This window comes from Muntiacus reevesi, chromosome 19, assembly GCF_963930625.1.
Source record: "Muntiacus reevesi chromosome 19, mMunRee1.1, whole genome shotgun sequence".
Lineage (NCBI taxonomy): Eukaryota > Metazoa > Chordata > Mammalia > Artiodactyla > Cervidae > Muntiacus > Muntiacus reevesi.
Window position 1 is genome coordinate 10,591,567 of NC_089267.1, and position 24,023 is coordinate 10,615,589.

The 24,023-nt window shown below is 35.8% G+C and overlaps 1 protein-coding gene across 1 annotated transcript in view; it reads left to right on the plus strand.

Moving 5' to 3' along the window:
* RIMS1 (regulating synaptic membrane exocytosis 1) overlaps nt 1-24,023 on the plus strand; it is a 592,480-nt gene that overhangs the window by 241,018 nt on the left and 327,439 nt on the right. The window contains exons 3-4 of the mRNA XM_065911744.1: nt 6,825-7,038; nt 9,013-9,024. Of these exons, the coding sequence (XP_065767816.1) occupies nt 6,825-7,038; nt 9,013-9,024 (226 nt within the window). The remainder of the gene's footprint in view (nt 1-6,824; nt 7,039-9,012; nt 9,025-24,023) is intronic.

Consider the following 24,023-nt stretch of genomic DNA (forward strand, 5'->3'; position numbering starts at 1 on the left):
TTGTGAGTTTTGCTTTTTTTCTCAAAATGAAATATATATATAATATAATATAATTATAATATATATAAATATATATAATGTATATAAATATAATTAAATAATATTATACACTGTATATAACATATTATATATATATTATATATATACACACACATATAAGTATACGTGACATTTCCATTCATAACATGTATACTTTTACTATTTGACTGAACTGTGCATTTCTAAACCATTTACCATTTGGTAGAAGACATGTATCATGTCCAGAAATACTAGTAATATATGGTAGAAATAGTATGAAGTAGTTTTTGGGGGACCAAAGGAAATGCTATGAAATTGCAGTAGAGGAGTTTTCATTGCAGTGGTCAGTGCTCTGCACAAATATATTTCACAAAGCTTCCTTGAAACAGATACATTTTTTATTGGACCCAATAGGACAGATAAAAGGCCTTTTTGTTTGAATTTTTTAAATTTACTTATATTTTAAATTATTTTTTTAAATTATGAAAGTATAATAACACATACTTTAATAGTTTACAGGAGACTTGGAAAATACAAAACAAAGTTTCATATAGTTCCATTATGAATTGCAATTATTTTTAAGTAAAGTAAGATTTTCAGTTGGAGTTTCAATGTCAAACTTTCAAAAATTAATAGAATGAATATGCAAAAATGTAGGATATATTGGACCTGAAAAGCACCATGAACCAATTCAACATGATTAAATGTATATAATTTTCATACAACAGCAGAATACAGATTCTAGTCAAGCCCCCATAGACTATTAAAAAAGAGATACTAGAATATATATGGGGACATAAAAAAAGCTGCAAAAATTTCGTAGTGTAAAGGTATTGAAATCATAGAGTCTGTTCTCTTATCACTGTGGAATTTTGCTAGAAATCAATATATCAATATCAAAAGATATTTGAAGACAAGTGTAATGTGACATTTACCACCAGAGATCTCTGACTTGGCCATCAGAAGCCTCAATACAGTTAGAAAACTGAGAAAACACAGAGGGTGATTGCAGAGGAGAAAGCATTTAAACAAGAAGTTCATACCAAAGGTACTTTAGAAACTCCACGTATTTGAAAATTAAACATTCAATATTAAACAATGGGTGTATCTTAGAAGCCATAACAAAGAAAATTAGAAAATATATATAATAAAACTGAAAAAATAACTCACCAGCATTTGTTATATGCAGCTGAAGCTGCTCAATGAAGCTAGATAAAATGTGAAATCTTGAATAAAGTATGAAAACAAATAATGGACACTAGCATAAAGTTTTGTGAAATTTGAAAAAAAAAATCTATATTTAGCAATACTATATCACATGCTAATTTCCTGTTTTTTACAAAATAGTATTTCTTTCTTGGAATTTGATTAGAAGTTTCAAGCCTCATTCAAATTATTTTTTGAATCACTGAAATAATAAGATTTCTAAAGTTTTAGCAGTAATACTAGATTCCAGAATAAATGGAACTATATAGTGTTTTGAGTGAGTGTAAATTAGAAATCTAGCATTCTATTCATATTTAGTCAACATATAAAACTGTCATAAATTTTTTAGCTAAGCAATAGTTTATGTTTTCTAAAGTATATATATATATTATAAATTCTATATACACACACGTTTTCCTACTATACTTAATATACTTGTTCTTTTTGTGAAAGAACAACAACAAAAAGGATGGACAAATTGGGTAACATAAACTAAATGAAATGGGAGTGCAGAATATGAAATAGGAAAAGTTAAACTAAATTGAAGTAAAACATCATCATATGATGCAGTTGTTTTTAAAGATGGCTGCTCATTAGAATCACATCTGGAACTTTAGGGAAAAACAAAACAAAACCTTGACATTTGTATTTTTCAAAAAATTCCTAGATATTTCTAATGTGTATCTGTGTTTTAAAAAGTGATTACATTTTTCTATTAAGTGGTAGTTTTAGTTATATTGAATTCTATTATTTTCTGTTGACCAATCATGATACAATGCTAATAAAATGAGTAATAGTTACATAATCACAATAGTAAAAGATGTTTATCAGTTTTCACAGTCAATAGCTAGACCACCCCCCCAACAAAAAGATATATACAATTGCAAGCCATAATGTAAACATGATTAACCTAACAATAGAAAATAATTGCATATAATTTGGGTGGTTAAATAGAGTGATGTGGTAAGTGGAAGTGTATACTTGCACATGCTTTCACCCACCCAGCCAGTCTATGTCTTTGGCTGGTGCATTTAATCCATTTATACTTAAGCTTCCCTGGCAGCTCAGTCTGTAAAGAGTCTGCCTGAGCCAGGATCAATCCCTGGAGAAGGAAATGGCAACCCATTCCAGTATTTTTGCCTGGAGAACTCTATGGACAAGAGGAGCCTGGTTGGGCACACAACTGAGTGACTAACACTTTCACTTTCATTTTTCATACTTATGGTAATTACTGATATGTATGATTCTACTACCATTTTCTTACCTGTTTTTTTGTTTATTAATTGTAGGCCTTTTCTTTCTCTTGTGTTTCCTGCCTAGAAAAGTTCCTTTAGCATTTGTTTGTAAAACTGGTTTGGTGATATTGAATTCTAACCTTTGTTTGTCTGTAAAGATTTTTATTTCTCCATCAATGATAGCCTTGCTGGGTAGAGTATTTTTGGTTGTAAGTTCTTCCCTTTCATCATGTTATGCATATCATGCCATTCCGTTTTGACTTGTAGAGTTTCTTTTGAGGAAATAACTGATAACCTTATGGAAGTTCCCTTGTATGTTACTTGTCATTTTTCCCCTGTTGTTTCTAATATTCATCATATTTATCTTTAATTTTTGTCAGTTTGATTACTGTGTGCCCTTGTGTGTTCCTCCTTGGGTTTATCCAGCCTGGAACTCTCTGCTCTTCCTGGAATTTGTTGACTATTTCCTTTCCCACATTAGGGAAGTTTTCAGCTATTATCTCTTCAAATATTTTCTTGGGTCCTTTCTTTCTCTCTTCTCCTTCTGGGACCCCTATAATTTAATGTTGGTGGATTCGGTGTTGTCCCAGAGGTCTCTTAGGCTGTTTTCTTTTTTTTTTTTTTTTTTTTCATTCTTTCTTATATATTCTGTTTTGCAGCAGTGATTTTCCACCACTCTGCCTTCCAGGTCACTTATCTGTTCTTCTGCCCCAGGTATCCTGCTATTGATTCCTCCTAGTGTGTTCTTCATCTCTGTTTGTTCTTTAGTTCTTCTGGGTCTTTGGAAAACATTTCTTGATTCTTCTCCATTCATTTTCCGAGATCTGGATCATCTTCATTATCATTATTCTGAATTATTTTTCTGGAAGATTTCCTATCTCCACTTCCTTTAGATATTTATCTGGGGTTTTATCTTGTCCCTTCACCTGGGACATAATCTTCTGCCTTTTCCTTTTGATTAACTTTCTGTGATGTGGTTTTCTTTCTGGCAGCTGCGCGATTGTAGTTCTTCTTGTATCTTCTGTCTGCCCTCTGATGGATGAGGCTAGGAGACTCGTGTAACCTTCCTGATGGGATGGACTGGCAGTGGGAAAAACTGGTGGGCAGGGATCAGTAAAACTTAAATCTGATTGTCTTCTGATGGGTGGGGCTGTGCCCCCTTCCTGATAGTTTCTGGCCTGAGGCAACCCAGCCCTGGAATCTACAGGCTCTATGATGGGTCAATGCTGGCTTCCAAGAGGGCTCCCACCAAGGGCTGCTCCCAGCACTGCTGCTACCAATGCCTGTCCCTGTGGCAAGTCCCTGTGGGCCCACGTCTCTGCAGGAGACCATCCAACACTGCCAAGATCTGGTTCAGTCTCCTGTGGGTCACTGCTCCTTCCCCTTGGGTCCTGGTCCATGCAATATTTTGTCTGTGCCCTCCAAGAGTGAAGTCTCTGTTTCCCCCAGTCCCAAGGGAGTGAAATCCCTCTGGCTTTCAAAGTCAGATTTCTGGGGGATTCCCAGTCCCTGTGCTGGACTGGGAAGCCTGATGCAGGGCTTAGAACCTGCACAACAGTGAGAGAACTGTTGATATTACTATTATCCAGTTTATGGGTCACCCACCTGGCAGGTATGAGATTGGGTTTTATCGTGATTGTGCCCTTCCTACCATCTTGTCACAGCTTCTTCTTTGTCTTTGGATGCGGGGTATCATTTTTGGTGGGTTGCAGCATTCTCCCGCTGATGGGTGTTCAAAGCTAGTTGCGATTTTGATGCTCTCTCAGGAGAAGATGAACACACAGCCTTTTAATCCGGCATCTTAACCAATTTGGGGTCTGTGTTTGAAATTTTAAAAGTCAGAAAATCTGATTTTCAAACTGTTATGCCTTAGTACAAATCAGACACTAAGTCAGAAGCTGACAGACTGGTGCACTGGCTAAATCTGGGTTACCATTTTTTTAAAAAGTTTAACTGAAACACAGTCATGCTTACTATTTACATATTGTGTGTGCTACTCTCCTGCTACAACGGTAGAGCTGAGTACTTTGAACAGAAATTTCCTGGCTCACAAAATCTTAAAATATTTATAAACTGGCCTTGACCATAAAATTTGCCAACACCCAAACTAAATCATATTCTGTATCATACATTCATAGAGGAGCTTTTTCCTAGCCTAGCTTTCTCCTTTGCATTATATATATTTATGATTTGGTGGTTCTCACAATAAATATTTATGTGTGCACTCTTTGTCTGATTAGCATTGTAGAATGGGTCAAATTGCTCTTCAATATATTGATCAGATATTCTTATATTCATTAAACCAAGTATTATAATATCCTTCCCTGAGCTGAAATTTGCTGGCTTCTAAACTAGGAATGTTTCAGATTCTAAACTACTTTATGTGCTAGAGCAACTATGGTTACTTTAATTATGGAAAACAAGTAGAAAAAAAAGTGTCAATTGGCAAAGCAGGAAAGGGATTTCAGAAATTTTAATCATTAAAATTTTGTTTAAAAGTTGTTGATGTTAAAAGGAAAATATAATAAAATCCTAGTATTTCAACCAATATAGTACTGAGACTTAACTTATTTGATTCAGTTTCCAGGGAGTCCCAGACCCCCCACAGTTATTGTAGAAGTGGAGCATCACACAAACTGCATTAATTAGCAATAGCATGTGTTTTCTCTGATCATGGAGAACTCATATCCAGAAAGAAGCTTAGAGACACAGATGTATCTACTTAGACATTCCCCATGAGTTTCTCTTCTGGTGTAAGAGACAATGACTGTTGGCCTGGGAAATGCTCTCAGCTGTCATTTACTAAACAAAGGCATCCTTCCTCTGGGGATTTACAGGATGTCACCGTGCTCCGCTTCTGTTTGTAGCAGTCTGAGAGAGAGGAATTTGGACTGATGGGAAGGCTATGGGGCCTCGATCACATTAAGTGTGAACGTTCTTCATCTTGGGGAAATGCTGTGCCTCAACAAATTTAGTTGTCCCACTTTCAGTACTTATCAATAAAGAGGAATAGGGATCCTCGTACATAAAAGATTGGAGAGAGCCAGTAAAACTGGGGCATGTAAAAATCTGAATATTTTCAAGGTATGGTTTAGAACTTGTAAGCTGATGCAGCAGATCTAAGCAAGCTCAACTATTTTATATATATATATATATATATGTATATATATATATATATAGTCAGACACAACTGATGTGACTTAGCAGCAGCAACAGCAACATACATATATATATATAAAATATTATATATATATTAAACATATATTATATTAATATAATTGTATATGTATTAAATATATATATGTATACATATATATATATATATGAAGATAAATGTTATATTCTGTGTACTGTGTGAAATGTTTGATGCCAAACAAGTCTCCAGGAATGGAAGTGAAGACAGCTTGCCTAGCCATGTAGTTTAAAATAGTCAACTCCCAAGCACGTATTATACTTCATGAACTCAATTTACTGTGACAAACTTCTTACAAATAGTAATCAGTATTTGGGATACCCAGGTGAGTCAGTGGTAAAGAATTCAGGAGATGCAGGTTTGATCCCTGGGTGGTGAAAAGCCCCTAGAGAAGGAAAAGGCAACCCACTTCAGTATTATTGCCTGGGAAATCTCAAGGACAGAGGATCTGGTGGGCCACAGTCCATGGGTTACAAAAGAGTCAGACACAACTTGGCAACTAACTAACAACAACAACACAAATCACTATTAGACTTCAGAGTAAGACAGAATACCAAAGCAAATTCTGTAGAGTTGGTCTAAGAACATTGTATAATTTTGCCTCAGTTGTATACACACATACTTCTTGTTGTAAAGTGTTGAGTCCCAGTAAAATACTTTGAAAACTGCCTGTCAAAGCAGACGCAATGAGTGGATACAAGAATTCCACTGTTGGGGAAAATAGTGATTATTTAGAGTCAACTTACATATGGCTCAGTGCTATTAATAGTAGGCAACACTTGACGGAATAAATACAAGCTAATACTTTTCTTACTTCTGATAATATGGTTAGAGGGCAAGTGGAAATTGAAAGACGCTCAGTTGTGTCCAACTCTTTGCGACCCCATGGAGTATACAGTCCGTGGAATTCTCCAGGCCAGAATACTGGAGTGGGTAGCCATTCCCTTCTCCAGGGCATCTTCCCAACCCAGGGATCGAACCCAGGTCTCACGCATTGCAGGCGGATTCTTTACCAGCTGAGCCACAAGGGAAGCCCACTATTGAGGAAAGTGGCTTTATATGTTTTGCTTTAGTTCAAGTAACTAGATGCCTCCTCTGTTAGGAAAAAGTGGTTGTTGTTGTTTTTCCAGCTCATTCGTCTACTGAGTGTGGCCATTTTCTCTTCTGTCCAGGAGATTGCATCAACAATTTGAAAGCTATAAAGAACAAGTGAGGAAAATAGGGGAGGAAGCGCGGCGCTATCAGGGAGAGCACAAGGATGATGCTCCGACCTGCGGGATTTGCCACAAGACCAAATTCGCGGACGGCTGCGGCCACCTGTGTTCCTACTGCCGCACCAAGTTCTGCGCGCGCTGCGGGGGCCGCGTGTCTCTGCGGTCCAACAACGTGAGTACCGTGGCCGCCAGCATCCCGCATCCCTGAGCGCATGCGGATGCGCCCCACCCGCGCCTGCTCGGCGCAGGGGACGAGTGATGCAAAGAATTCATAAAAGATGCTCTTTGTATGTATGCACCTCAAAAACGATTGCCACTCAGAACCAACAGGTTACTTGTGGGAGCACATCTGTTTCCTGAAGAAGGTCGGAGATTTATATTTAGTGTCAGGAATTAAGAAATTCTTGAAAGGTGTTGTGGTCAGTTCTTCTTGTACAAAGCAATAAAACCCAACAACCTTCCTTTAGTTTCGCAACATGTTTCAGATTGAATGAAGATAAAATCTGTAGAGTTTGTGTGGCATTAATTTAATCCAATATAATCATTTATGAAGCGATAATTAGCTTCGGTGAGAATCCCTTCATTTACTATCATGTCTAAGAAATTTAGTACTAAGTTTATCTCATGAAAATTAATTGGATATTTAGAGTGTGTCAAAATATTGTTTGTTTGTTTTTTTTTTTCATGGAGTCTTGCACTTATGTCTCCCTAATTTGGAAAAATCACAGTTAGAATTAAAGTGAAGTTACTACCCAACATTGTTTTTTAGTAGTGTATTTGAGCTGTAAGTAGGGTATGATTCTAAAATCTCTCTCGGGGAATTAAGACATTCAGTAAAATAGATGCATTAATATACTTAAGATGAGCCTACGATTATCTTTGTATCTTTAACTTCTCTGAAAAACAGCTTCTTTATGAAATTGTATGGTAATAATTACTACATATGGTTGTTATGAGAATTAAAACAGTTCTAATCTATGCACATTTAATTTTTCTTTAGGTTCCATTTTTTTGACCACATAATAATTTTTTTTTCCTTCTAAAACTTAACGTGTTTTAGTTAATCTTCATGTGCTACCTTACAGACTTTCTAGAGCAACCGTGGATTGAGATCTTGTTTGGCACATAAAAAGTGCACCGGGTCTATTTATTTAATTTCCCTTCTTTAGTTCTTGAAAACACTATTTTGGAATAAAATCTCACAAATAAAACCTGTGATGATATTCAAAATACTTAACAACTCACACAGCACTCTGAAAAGTGTTGGCCCTAAGCAGTACAGTGCAAAGGGGTTAAGTGTTATTTCTGGCTGCGTGTGCATAGTGTGGGATGCTTTTAATTTCACATTATAGGTTTGAAGCAAGCCAGTAACATAGAGTCAAACTCATGTTTTAAACAGGAGATGTGTTTAAAGGAGATTGAACTAAGGGGCACTTATGCTTTCAAACAGACACCCAGGCCTAATGAAGTTCATCTATCTTTACTATACCCATTCAATCTTGGGAAAAATTAAAACTAAAAAAATAAATAAAAGAAAGCACAACTTACAATTTTTAATCTTGGGCAAAAGACAAAAATGTGTAAAGTTGGTTTTCTCTGTGACATTGTAAATGCTGAAATGCATACTACAAATAAATCAACCTTGTGGGATAATTTATGGCTAAAATAGTATAGTTCCTTTCTCTTTTTATTTATTACAGACACTTCCCTTTCTTACATTTTTCCAATTCATAACTATAAATATTTTAAGGACAATTTGATACAATTATTCACTTAAATGTTATGCATTTTAATATAATCTTTTCAATAATAGGTAAACCAAATATGGTAGCATTTTTTTTCTTTCTAAAGAATGTTTTAAATATAGATTTAATAATCCAGATTCTAAAAATTTCTGAAATTGCAGTGTCCAACTTTTGTACCTACAATATAGCAAGATGATTATATGTGCATTTGGAATGAAAGTTTGAATAGTGACTATTTTTTGGTAAGAATAAACATTTACTTTTCAAAGTACCTGTATTTTTATACTTTAAAGTTGCATATGATTGTTTTCTTAAAATCTGATTATTGACATGTGCCTTATTTTTATTTTCTCTTCTTTTCTCTCTCCCTTCACTCCGCTTCCTTGGATGCTTTCCCAAAGGAGGACAAAGTGGTTAGAATCCATGATTTCTTTTCTATCACTTGTTATTACAATGTCATGAATTTTATTAAGAGAATGTTTCACTTTCAAAAAGAAATTAAGTGCTAGGAAGAGCTCATTCCCAGTTTTCATGGAAAAATAAAATGAATATCTAGGAGCATTACAGAGTTTTATATTAATAGGCAAAGACTGGATAATAGTCATGGAAATAGTGATAGTTTAATATAATTAAATCATTATGAAACTCATTTGTTCTCTTAGCTCCCTGAGTTCTGAGGATGATCTATTTGCCTTTAGAAACAATAATGCTTAATGAGCTCTACCTTTCTCAACACTCTTTAGATGCATAGACAGATGATTTGAAACTTTCTGGTAGAAGAAATGGAATGCATTAATTTAGTAGAGAGGAAGGATCAAATTAAGATCAAGAACTCAGGATAAAATGATATTTCTCTAGAACACAAGTAGTAGAGTTGTCATATTGAACCACAGTTTTGCTCTTTTCTTTTCCTTCTTTCATTGAAATCACTCCCTCAGGGAGTAAAAGGTCACCTTTAATTTTTATCAACCTTGGAAACCACAGAGGCTATACTCAGTAAGATAGGAGATGAGTGAAACCTTCAATCAGCCTGTCCTTTGTATATATACATACTTTGTATACACACTTCCATTTGGTATAAATTACAATTCCCCCAAAGTCATTAATTCCCACTATGAGACTGAGTCAATGAGCATTTCAGGTTCAATATATCAACTCAGCTAACCCTGTTCAACTGTTTTAAATTTTAGATTACATACTATAGTGCATAGGTAGTCAGTATTAAGTTGAACATTAATTTGTGTTTTTAAGTTTGTTGCTAGTGTATGTTATCAGTATTTTTTTCTATGAAAAAGAAATTAGATTGAAAATTATGTGGTTTAATTATTTTCACTGTGTTTCCTTGTAACATGGGTGGTATGTGAGATCATTTTAGGGGTTGTTATTTTAATGCAATACAGGTTTCCCATGCTATCTGAAAGTAGAATGTTTCTATGAAAACTTTTGCAAGTCCAAATGGCATATAAAAGGAAGAACCAGTTACCTCTGGACACATCTTGCTAACAGATGCACAAAATAAATCAGGTAAAGCACAGATGCCCAGAGACAAAGGTCAGAGTATGGTGACCAGATGCTGGTGGGTCTGGGAAAGGAGCTTGGGGTCCCACTATCTCTGCTCTGACTGAGCACTGCCTCTATAACAGTTCACTCTAAAACAAACACAGAATGATGTTTTCACATCTCACCTTTTTTTTGTACAAGTGAAAAGCCTTTTTGGATTTCCTTCATTTAGTCAAAACAGGTACAAGTACAGGTCTTTCATGAAAGTAAACTGGAAAGAAGTGAACTTTTGAAAAGTGGAGGACATGAGTAGTGTATCACATTAGAAAAAATGTAATTATAATATCACAGTTTTGATTGCATGAATATTATTACTTTGGATGAGTCTGAATTTGAAGTGTAGATAATTTTTAAATCCTTTAAAGAATAAAAGTTAAATACATAAATAATGCTGGTGTCATGCAGAACTGGTGATAAAACTTTAGCCGCTCCAGTAGAGCTGGCCAGGTTGATTGTCCTATATGTGCTTGTTATGATTACTGACTCTGTAACAAGAATTCAGGTGGATTTTGTGGTTCTCAGGCTAATAACAGAATTAAAAGACCTATAACATACAATAGCTTTCAATTATTTTATTCACTTTGATTAGAGTGTATATATCTAAAACCTACCATTTATGTTTAAGTACTTGGTCATAATTTCATTAAAATCCTTCGTAACCGATCGAGATTGTTCAATGAATTGCTTTCTAGTCCAAGGAAACTGAAACCAGATTTTGTCTTTGTGTTAAATAGTTGAGTATTAAGCAAAGTGCTTGCTGTTTCTTTCTCTATTCCTCTGGCATCTTTTATTTTTAATGGAGAAATTATAATTTGCAAATGTGTGTGTAGCAGGAAGAGGAGACTGATGGTATGAGAGGAAAGCAAAGAGTAATAGGATGAATAAAACCTATCTAAAATCAATCTCCATCTTGATAAATGCAATGATAATGAAGTCTACATAGGTTGTTAAATTGATGAATAATGTGACTAAAATACTATTGTATATGATATGAAGACCTAAGATTAGCTAAGATATAAATATTTCTTTATTGAGTCCAATGAAAAATATTCATGATCCTATTTTTTTACAGCCCGGCAATGTTTTATTTTAAAATTTTACTGTTAGTCTAAATCAGCTCTAATAATTTGGGAGATTGTATACTCGCTTAAAAAGAAAATGGCTTGTCATATATAGTCACTTTGCAATTGACCCGTAATAGTTTATAATGAGATTATTTTCTATTATTTTTATTATTTTTATAATATTTAATTATATTATTTTAAAGTGCACACTTTCAGAGATAAAATGGCAGTTTTTACTCCATGAAAAGGCCTCTCCAAAGTCTGAATACATAGGGGTACTGAGGATTTGCCCGCAACCTGTTTAAATTGTTTTTGTCTTTGTTTTACCCTCTGTTTGATGGCAGAGTATTGAATTTAGATAACTCCTTTGGTAAATTAGCAGTTTGCTTTTACTAAATCCACTGAACTGAGTCCTCTAAGTTCAGTTCCTTTAGGGTCTTCCATAAACTTTCATCAGTATTTCCTTTTTGGTAAGAGTGAGTGACTGTCAAATAAAGCAACTAAAAATGAACTACCTTGCTACCTTTCTTTTTAATCTTTTTTTTTCATACAAAAGAAGTGTCATGCATTGTAAGTTGAGTATTTTGTAATAAATGTAAGCAATATTCAGAAAACAGAACATGACCATTTTCTTAGCTATTTTATTTAAATGTAAAAGCTAAACATATCTGCCCTTTAAATGTCATATATAAGAAAAATAAAACCTCTTTTTTTAATCAAGATAATAATTAATGAGGGGCAGTGTTTACAAAGTCACGACTTTTTAAACTGGCTCCTCATACATTTTCATTGATGTTTATTTATATAATTATGCTAAATGATATGCTGATAAAGTAAGTATGTTTTTGTAGAAAGCAATTCATAAAATGTAAGGGTTGGGTGGAATGGGATAGCACCAATTAAGTTTTGAATTGGTCTCATCCTAAGGTATTATCTGTGGAATAATTGACCCTTGACATCATAAAAAACTGCTCTCATAGACTCTGTTCTTAAATGCCAATTTTTTTTTGTATTTTCTTTCACTAGGGTTAGATAAATAAAAGCAATTCAGTAGAAGTATATCCATTTTTAAAAATTATTTGCATGATTGCATTATTTATTCTTATGAAGAGAACTCTCAGAATTATCCCTATTTAGTCCATGATATGATGAGTCATCTAATCATAATTTTCCACATTCACTCTTGAAAAAAATTGACTTTTTTAAGAGTGTTCCTGGACCCACTTTCATGTTCCCTCTTTCTCTCTCTATTTATTCAGTTTTTTGTGCTAGATGCTGTGGTGATGGTTTTCTCTGTAAGAGTGTTCTCTTAGAGATTGTGCCCAGAAAGGCCTAAGTAGAGAAGTTATAAATATAGGTAAACATATCAGTAAGGAAATGTCAGGGTACATTGAGGGGGGAGCATTCACTAAGCAACTTAATTGATTAGATTTGTTAAGGTGCCTCTTAAGGTATTGTGCTTGTCCCAGTTGTTGTTATTGTTGTTTAGTTGCTAAATTGAGTCTGACTCTTTGCAACCTCATGGACTATGACCCGCCAGGCTCCTCTCTGTCCATGGAGTTCCCAGGCAAGAACACTGGAATGGGTTGCCATTTCCTTCTCCAGGGGATCTTCCCAATCCAGGAAACCTTCTGCATTGGCGGGTGGATTCTTTACCACTGAGCCTCCAGGAAAGCCTGCTTGCCCCAGACAGAAGGAAAAAACATCAAATTCTAAAGAGCTTTATTAGGTAATTCAGAAAGTTTTTATTCCAAATCTGTTTTAGGAATTTGCTACACTGTTCTTCAGGACCATGAAATTTTAATCTCTTGAATTTAGCCTTACTATCCTGGAAATGCTTGATAATATTTACTAATTAGGAAATTTATAGTCCTGGTTTTGCCCCCACTCCACAAACCATTTTTAAAACCTTTAAACAATCTCTTTCCATAAATCACAATTTCACAACAAATGCTCAATACAGATGCATCTTAGGGTGCAGAGAAAACCATTCTAGTTTCAGGAAAGGGGCCGTGGAAGCCAGAACTTTCAGAAAGGCAGACTAACCCACGGCAAGCTCTGTGGTATTTTGTGAACCTAAGTTGTCAGATCTGTTTTTCATTTACCTAGGAGTGGAATTACTGGGTCGCATGATAGCCCTATGTTTAACAATTTGAGGAACTGATCGTTTTGCCAAGCAGCTGCATAGCAGTGTTTATGAGTTCCAATTCTCCACATTTTCATCAACACTTGTTACTAGCTGGCTTTATTTTTACCCTAGCCATCATGTTACATGTGAAGTGATGTTATATCCCATTGTGCTTTTCACAAAGCTGTTTTTAGACCAAAATTATCAAACTAATTTGATATCTCCAAGAATTCGCTTTGTATCTCCCAAAACAAAAATGTTTCTAAGTTAGCAGCTTCTTGAGAACGAATTTTTTTAAGCTACCGTATTCAAAGTATTAGGCGTTTGATTTCTTTAGCGATTCTTTATGTCTTTTATGTTACAATTACACATCTACTTATTAATCCACATAAACCAATCAGAACAGGAGCTCTGTTGAGTTTAGGATAGCTTGGAATCTAATATCTTTCAGCTTAGACCATCTATCCTTAGGATGCACACGAAGTTAGAGACTTTATTACCAATTGAAAAGACTATATTTTAAACACGCAGTGAGAACTAGCAGCTTCTGTTTTTCCACTCAGCCTTAGGCCCAAAATTAACACAGATATTTAAGCCCAGATTTTAAAAGATCATTCTTTTTTCAGCATGTGCAAGATACTTTTTTAAGTGATGTGAGCTTGCAGCAGTATGCAAACAGATCCACATAGAGACCAACAACCAGACTTTTTGTCATCCACCATCCAACTTTCCATCCCTCCCTGCGGTCGGCCTCCAGCAGATTTCAGTGGTAGACAGACTCCCTGTCATTGCTGCTGTTCAGTTCAGTTCAGTTCAGTTCAGTCACTTAGTCGTGTCCAACTCTTTGCGACCCCATGAATCGCAGCACACCAGGCCTCCCTGTCCATCACCAACTCCCGGAGTCTGCTCAAACTCATGCCCATTGAGTCGGTGATGCCATCCAGCCATCTCATCCTCTGTCGTCCCCTTCTCCTCCTGCCCCCAATCCCTCCCAGCATCAGGGTCTCTTCCATTGCTGCTGCTAGTGGGGAATAAATTTTCAGTAGCAAACAAAGCCTATGTTATCTGATATAAGTATAGTTACTCCAGCTCTGTAATGTCTGCTGTTTGCATGGTATATCCTTCTGTGTTTGTTAAAATTTAATCTTACATTTATCTTTGAATCTAAAGTGTGTCTCATATAAATGACATGTACTTAGGTTTTGGATTTTTTTGAATTCATTCTAACAATCTCTGCCTTTTGACTAAATTTTAATGCATTTATATTTAACATTATTACTGATATGACCGTATTTTTTCTCCTAGCTTACATTTTGCTTTTTATGTTTTTTGATTCCTCTGTTTCTCCTTTACTACTTTCTTTTGCATTGAATGGGCATATTCTAGGCATGCTTTAAATATTTCAGTGATTTTTAACTATACTTATGATTTATTTTCTTAGTGACTCTAGATTTTCCAGTTTGCAACTTTTTTTTCTAGTTTTATTGAAATATAATTGACAGACAATGTGTAAATAGAAGGTATTCAATGTGATGATTTGCTGCATATATTTATGCATCCATCTTGACAGAATCTGCTTCAGCTTTACACTATCTTAATTCAAGTGAAAGATGTTTTTCAAGATTTTTTTTTTGATGTGAACCATTTTTAAAGTATTTATTAAATCTGTTACAAGATTCCTTCTGTTTTATGCTTTTTTATTTTCTGGCCCCAAGGCATGTGGAATCTTAGCTAACCCACCAGGAATCAAACCCACACCTTCTGCATTGAAAAGCGAGGTCTTAACCACTGGACTGCCCAGGAGAAATGTTAATTCTACATAGCTCTATTCACCTTTCTCCCTTTTTTTTGCTATTATTTTTATATATTTTATGTCTATATATGTTAAAATTCCAATAATACATTGTTGTAACTAACACTTTATATGGTTTTGCCTTTTAATAAAGCCAAGAGAGGAAATGAGAGCAAGTATATATTTATAGGATCTGTTATGTAATGTTCTTATTTACTATTTTTGGTTCTCTTCATTTCTTCCTGGGGATTCAAGATACCATCTGGTGTCATTTCCCAACTCCAATTCATAGTTGCTTCCATCCATCTCCTTTGTTCTGTTATTGCCAAATCTATTTGATTTCTTTACATTATAGGCTTAACAATGCTAGTATATTAATACTGGTTTATACTATTCTTAAATAATTCAAGATAACAGAAAAGAAATATGAAATTATACTTTTATAATTACCCCTATAATTATATTTACCAGAGTTCTTTTTTATGTGAATTCATGTTTCTATCTATGCTAAAGACTTTCCTTTAGTATTTCTTAAAAGTGAGTTTCCTAGCAATGAATTATGTCAGATTTTGTTAACCTAGGAATATATTTCACCTTCATTTTTGAAATATAGTTTGCTGAATGTAGGGTTCTTGATTAACAGCCTCTTTTTCCTTCTTTTAGCACTTCAAGTATACCATCCCACTGCCTCTGACCTCCACTGTCTCTGATGAGAAGTCAACTGTTAATCTTACTTAGAGCCTCTCTGTGTGTGTGTGTGTGTGTGTGTGTGTGTGTGTGTAAGATGAGTGTATTTTCTCTTGTTTTTTCAAGAATTTCTCTTTTCCTTTTGTTTTCGGTGTTTATTGTGATGTGTATGTATCTGGATAATGGATTTCTTTGTGTTTTTCCTAGTTGGGTTCATTGAGCTTCTTAGATGTACAGATTGATGTTTTCCATCAAATCTGTGAAGGTTCAGCTTTTAATGCTTTGTGTTTGGAAGGGATCTCTTTCTCTCTCTCCTCGTTATGGCAGCGCCTATTACATATATATTCCTGTGGCTGATAGTCTTCTACATTTCAAGATTCTGTTCATTTTTCTTCAATCTTTTTTCTTTGTTTTCACCAGGTCTCATAATCACTATTGATTTATCTTTATATTCATGAATTCTTTAATCTGCCAGTTTAAAACTTAATATTGACTCCCTCTAGTAATTCTTTTCGTTTTGAATCATTTTATTTCTTTAATAAGTTATATATCTTTATCTTCTATATTAGATGAGATGCTGTTTTCCTAACTTCTTTTGTTCTTTGAGCATGGTCACTTTAGCTCTTTGAACATATTTAACAACAGTTTTTTTTAAATGTCTTTGTCAGGTATGTCCAACATCTGGGCCTTCTCTGAAGAAAGTTAGTCATATTTCTGTTTCTTTGGATGCCTCATAATTTATAGTTGAAAATTGGCCATTTTAGATAGTATATTGTAGCAGATCTGGATACTGATCCCTGTCCTCACTCCCAGGGCTTATTTTTGCTTGCTTGCTTCTTTATTTGTTTCATGAGTTGGCTATATTATTTCAGTGAAGCCTATTTCCCCTGCAGTGTTAGCCTCTGAAGTTTCTACTCATGGGCAAAACTTTATCATGTACACATCTGTCTTGCCTTCCCATCAGAGATGCTGGTGTTTTTAACCAGGCTGTCTTTAACTGTCATTCTCTTTTCCTGGTCTCTCAGTTAAGATTTTAATTCTTCTGCTCAAATTGGAGCCAGTCTTTAAAACCTGTTCTGATTCCGATCTCTTCTCTGTCTCCATGGTTCTTTCTGCTCAGCTTCTTGCTTGCGTTTTGTTTCCCTTGTTGTTATCAAAGAGCTGTCAGTCTTCTCCTTACAGCCCAGCACCAAAATCTGCATTGCTTTTGACTGTGTTGCTCAGCTTGAACCTCTATTCCAGATGAAATCCGTTCCCTTAGAGAAAGATACAGAGCTCTTTCTTCCTGTGTATGACTTGCCTCTTCTCCTAGTCAGAACTCCACATCACTGCTCTGGAGCTAGGGTTAGGGATAGCAGCCTGCTACTCTCGGGCAGACACTCCTGACTCCATGAGTGTGGCACTGGATGAGGTCAGTAATTCCTGATAGGCTTGATGTACTTTTCCTCATGTGGAACATCCACCACATGAGGTAGCTGAGATCAGCGTGTTTGGGGTCCCACAGCCTTGGCCTGCACAGCAGAGGTAGAATTTTAACCCTACAACTGGGAGATGGGTGGGGAAGAGAGCCTTTGACCACTCCACAGCCTCTGCCTGGAGGAGAACTTCTGCATCACAGACCTGGATAAGGAGCGCCGTGGCCTTACCTGCTGGGGCAGATGCTGTAATGCTTGACCGGGAGCTGCAGGTCATGCACACACTCAGGTGCAACTTCCATCTTCCTGAGCTTGGAGGGGAGAAGGAAGGAAGTGGGTTGTAGCTCAGATGCCACAGACCCTCCCTCACTGTTTTGATTGGTTTTAAGTAGAGTTTATTGAATAAACCTTTCTCCATTTGTTATATGCCCTTTGGACATTTTCTAGGAACTTTAAATGGTTACTTTTGAGAAGTAATTTTCACCAGGCATGGAGAAGTCTGAAAAGCTCCTCACTTAATGATTCTTAGAAATGCCTTTCAAAGCAACTCTTGATGGTTCTGTTAAAACTCATCTTTTCACTTATTAATTCATCTTTTCATTTTATTGTTCATTAGTTCATGCCTTCTCACATGAGGTTTTTGTATATAATTTTGTCCTTTTAGAATTAACTACTAATTGATTCAACAAATGCAATTTTGATGGAGATGCATGCCAAGATGCACTCTTTTTGTTTAATTCATATAAAATTATTTCTGTGAGCTTATTATATCATAAATTCAGCTTAAAAGTGTGAATGTGCAGGTGTTGTTTTGATGCATAAAAATATTTATAGAACACCACATTAAGGAAAATAAGATTCTCAAAAGCTTCCTCTTAGTGTACATGATAAAAAAAGTATCTGATAATTCTATAGACATTCCTACTCAAACTTTTCAGTGCCAGAGTATCTGTGCTTATTTGTTTTAAAGCCACAAGTTTTGTAAACTATGACTAATCCCCATATTCTATATATTATTTTCTTTTTTTCGTGTTAGCATTTTATTTAAACCAATACAAACACAATACTTAACAGAAGTCTGTCCAAAATAAATATGCAATATAAACTTGCACATATTCTATTTATCAAAGCTGTTTTGGAGATATCTTTAAAAATTTATAAAATATGTTCTAAATTTGTTAACTTTGCACTTAATTTTTTTAATATGTTCTAAATCTTATAGTCACAATTGAAGTTACACACCTAGATCTTAAGAAATCATTATTTTCATATATTTCTTTACCACATCATTTAACAAATGTATTTTTGAGTGCTTTATTTTGTTGCTATGTATATATACATGCAATAGAAGGGGCTGGTGTAACTCAGGAAGCTATGAGCCATCCCATATAGGGCCACCCAAGATGGATGGGTCATACTGAAGAGTTTTGACAAACGTGGTCCTTTGGAGGAGGACATGGCTAACAACTCCAGTACTCTTGCAAAGAGAACACTACTCACCATATGAAAAGGCAAAAATGCATGAAAACGGAAGATGAACTCTCAGGTCAGAAAGTGTCCAATATGATACTGGGGAAGAATGTGTGTGTTAGTCACTCAGTCATGTCCAACTCTTTGAAACCCCATGAACCATGTGTAGCCCACCAGGCTTCTCTGTTTATGGTATTTTCCAGGCAAGAATACTGGAGTGGGTTTCCAGAGCAGAGGGCACTTACTATTAGCTGAAGAAAGAATGAAGAGGCTGGGCTAAAGCAGAATGGATACTCAAGTAGTGAAAGTGTATGCTGCTGAAAGTAAAGTGCAATGCTGTAAAGAAAAATGTTGCATAGGAACCTGAAATTTAGGTCCATGAAACAAGGTAAGTTGGACGTGACAAAACAGGAGCCGGCAAGATTATACATCAACATCTTAGGAATCAGTGACCTAAAAGGGATAGGAATGGGGGAATTTAATTCAGATGACCATTATATCTACTATGTGGACAAGAACCCCTTAGAAGGAATGGAGTACCTCATCATTAACAAAAGAATCAGAAATGCGATATTTGGATGCAACCTCAAAAATGACAGAATGATCTCAGTTTGTTTCCAAGGAAAACCATTGAGCATCACAGCAATCCAAGTCTATACCCCAACCACTAATGCTGAAGAAGCTGAAGTTGAGTAGTTCTATGAAGACCTGCAGGACCTTCTAGAACTACCCCCCCCCCCAAAAAAAAAATGTCCTTTTCATCAGGGGGACTGGAATGCAAAGTAGGAAGTCACAAGATACCTGGGGTAACAAGCAAGTTTGGATTTGGAGTACAAAATGAAACAAGGCAAAGGCTAACAGAGTCTTGCCAAGAGAAGGCACTGATCATAACGAATACCCTCTTTCAACAACACAAGAGAAGACTCTACACGTGGACATCAGCAGATAGTCAAAAATGAAATCAGATTGATTATGTTCTTTGCAGTTGAAGATGGAAAAGCTCTATGCAGTCAGCAAAAACAAGACCTGGAGCTTACTGTGACTCAGATTATGAGCTCCTTATTGCAAAATTCAGGCTCAAATTGAAGAAAGTAGGGAAAACCACTAGGCCATTCAGGTATGAACTAAAGCAAATCCCTTATGATTATACAGTAGAGGTGACAAATAGATTCAAGGGATTAGATCTTGTAGACAGAATACCTGAAGAACTATGGACAAAGGTACATAAGATTGTATAGGAGGCAGTGAACAAAATCATCCCCAAGATAAAGAAAAGAAAGAATGCAAAGTGGTTGTCCAAGGAAGCTTCACAAATAGCTGAGGTGAAGAGAAGTTAAAGGAAAGGGAGAAAGGGAAAGATAAACCCAACTGAATGTGGACTTCCAAAGAATAGCAAGGAGCCCTTCTTCAAATGAACAATGTAAAAAATAGACGAAAACAACAGAATGGGAAAGACTAGAGATCTCTTTAAGGAAAGTGGAAGTATCAAAAGAACATTTCATGCAAGGATGGGCACAATAAAGGACAGAAACTGTAAGGACTTACAAAGCAGAGGAGATTAAGAAGGCGTGGTAAGAATACACAGAAGAACTGTACCCACAAAATGTCTTAATGACCTGGATAACCACGATGACATGGCCACTTGTCTAGAGCCAAATATTCTTGCGTGTGAAGTCAAGTGGGCCTTAGGAAGCATTATGACAAACAAAACTAATGGAGGTGATAGAATTCCAGATAGGCTATTCAAAATCCTAAACATGATGCTGTGAAAGTGTTGCAATTAATATTTCAGCAAATTTGGAAAACTCAGCAGTGGCCACAAGACTGATATAGGTTACTTTTCACTCCAATTCCAGAGAAGGTCAATGCCAAAGAATGTTCCAACTACTGCGCAGTTGCACTCATTTCACAGGCTAGCAAGGTAATGCTCAAAATCCTTCAAGTTAGGCTTCAACATTACATGAACAGAGAACTTTGAGAAATACAAGCTGGGTTTATAACAGGCAGAGGAACCAGAGATCAAATAACCAACATTTATTGGATCATGGAAAAATCAAGGGAATTCTAGAAAATCTTCTGATTTCTTAAATAGATTAAAGCCTTTGACTGTGTGGATCACAACTGTGGAAAATTCTTAAGGAGCAGCAATACCAGACTACCTTACCTGCCTCCTGAGAAACCTGTATACAGGTCAAGAAGCAACATTTAGACAGAGACATGGAACAACAGACTGGTTCAAAATTGGGAAAGGAGAACAACAAGGCTGTATATTGTCACCCTGCTTATTTAACTTATATGCAGAGTACATCATGCGAAATGCCGGGCTAGATGAAGTACAGCTGAGAAAAAGATTGCCACGAGAAATGTTAATAACCTCAGATGTGCAGATGACACCACCCTAATGGCAGAAGGTGAAGAGGAATTAAAGAGCTTCTTGATAAAGGTGAAAGAGGAAGATGAAAAACCTGGCTTAAAGATCAACATTCAAAAAACTAAGATCATGGCATCTAGTCTCATCAGTTCAAGGCAAATAAATGGAGAAACAATGGAAACCATGATAAACTCTATTTTAAGGGGGGCTCCAAAATCACTGCAGATGGTGACTGTAGCCATAAAATTAAAAGAATATGGCTTCTTGGAAGGAAAGTTATTACAAACCTAGACTGCCTATTTAAAAGCAGAGACATTACTTTGCCTACAAAGGTCCATCTAGTCAAAGCTATGGTTTTTCCAGTAGTCATGTACGGATGTGAGAGTTGGGCAGTATAAAAGGCTGAGCACCAAAGAATTGATTCCTTTTAACTGTGATGCTAGAGAAAACTCTTGAGAATCCCTTGGATAGCAAGGAGATCAAACCAGTCAATCCTAAAGGAAGTCAATGCTGAATATTCACTGGAAGGACTGATGCTGAAGCTGAAACTCCAATACTTTGGTCACCTGATGCGAAGAACAGACTCATAGGAAAAGACCCTGATGCTGGGAAAGACTGAGGGAAGGAGGAGAAGGGAACAACGGAAGAACAGATGGTTGGATGACATCACTGACTCAATGGACATGAGTTTGAGCAAATTCCAGGAGATAGTGAAGGACAGGGAACCCTGGTGTGCTGCAGTTCATGGGGTTACAAAGAGTTGGGCATGAGTGAGTGACTGAACAGCAATAAGACTGTGTATTAGGGACATCAACAAATGGTTTTTAAAATAGTCATGAATGTATGTAAGAACTGGACCATAAAGAAGCCTGAGTGCTGAAAAATTGATGCTTTCAAGTTGTGATGGAGAAGACTCTTGAGAGTCCCTTGGACTGCAAAGTGATCAAGCCAGTCAGTTCTAAAGGAATCAACTGTGAATATTCATTGAAAGGACTAATACTGAACCTGAAGCTCCAACTGATGTGAAGAGCTGACTCCCTGGAAAAGACCCTAATGCAGGGGAAGACTGAGGGCAGGGGCAGGAGAGGGCAGCAGAGGATGATATGGTTAGATAGCATCACCAGCTCAATGGACATGAATTAGAGCAAACCCTGGGAGATAGTGGAGGACAGAGGAGTCTGCAGTCCATGGGTTCACAAAGAGTCAGATAGAACTAAGCGACTGAACAACAGCAACAGCACAATTACTTTATTTGTATGGTAAGACTATCTTCTTATACCTATAAATTCTTCTTGTATCTATACATTTTAGTTCTTAACATTTAAAATTATTAGAGATGCCTAAATTGTTATTAGGTACATAAACCATTTATATTGGGTTTTGTAGAGAAGATTCATCCATCGTGCTACCAATTAATAATGCTATTAATTTCTCTGAATATATCTTGCTCTTTTGTACTTTTATATCTTTGCTTAGTTTTATTCTGTACTAAAATAACCTTGCCCCATAAAGCACTCCTCACAAGGGTCTCAGGCAGAGTTAGCTTGTTCTGCACTTTTTATATATCTAAATTGTAATATATTCCACTTTGATTTCTGTTTCTTTTAGGCAAGGAAATATTAAATACTCTTTTGAAAGCTCAATGATGTGGACACTGCTTGACACACATTAGGTATCCGATTCATATTTGTTAGAAAAACATGGATTCAATGAGATAACAAATAATTTCTCTCCAACTCTGACATTTTCTATGTCTTTGAAATATTAGAATCAGTAGGTGCAGCAAATCCTTCCTAGAAACTAACTGGTGTTCACCCGGCATGTCTTTTTCCAGCCCTAGATCACAGGCCTAATGCATGTGCGGTTTATATCAGAGAATCCACAGCAGCCTTGGCGCTTGCTGGAGTCAGCACAGCTCATTCTTTAATCCATCATCCCTCTGGATCACAGCATCACCATTATCCCTGAACTATTTCAGGAAACATATCAACATTGTCACCCAACTCACTCTTTTCTTTCTGTTTACCTGAATAGTATGTTCTCCTTATTTTTAGTTGGGTTCTCTATTCTCTTGAAAATTAATCTCCCTGCCTTTCTTGTGGATTAAGTACAAGGAGGAACTTCTCATTTTACCTGATGTCTGACTCACTTGTTTTCTCAATCTTTGCTTTATTTTCAGTTTTTCATAAAAATTACAGTTGGGATATTAAGACATAGTGTAAAGATAATCAGGGATTGTGTAACATAAATTAAGAAGTTATATAATGAATACAACTGTATTTCTACTTCAAAATTATTCTTTAAAATGGAAAAAAATTTGATGGTGTCATAAAACTTGGTTTATAATCAATATAAAAGAAAAAAGGTACAAAGACAAGATCAGTTGTCTCTGTCTTACAGATGTTGCCCATTTGTTTGTGTGTGTTTCTGATCTTATTGCATGTGTTTTTCTTCAGCTGCGCACACTAACTACTTCCTTGGTCATTGTTTCTCAGCTGTCTGATTTGCCCTGCTTTCTATCATATGTATATTAAATTTCCTGCACCCATCTCTTATTTTTTCACATCATCTTCACTACTTTTCATTGCTAGTAGTTCTCAGAATTCAAAGCTGTTTTTATATAATTATCCCTTCGTGTGAACTTTGAATTATCCAAAAGCAAAAATTTTATATCAGATTGTCTTGTTTCCATGGAACAAATATTTTCTCAAAACTCCTTAATAACATGAATTATGCATTTTCTTTTCAATGTCAGTTTCCCCTCAGTTCATCCAGTATATAATATGATTGTTATTTATGGAAACATCTGCTGTGACTCCTCACAAAATTCCCATTTTTCTCAAATAAAAATTTCACCTTTTGGTTCATCCTTAAATTTTGAGTTTGATCCCTTTACTAAATTTTAGCTTTAGTTGAGGAAACACT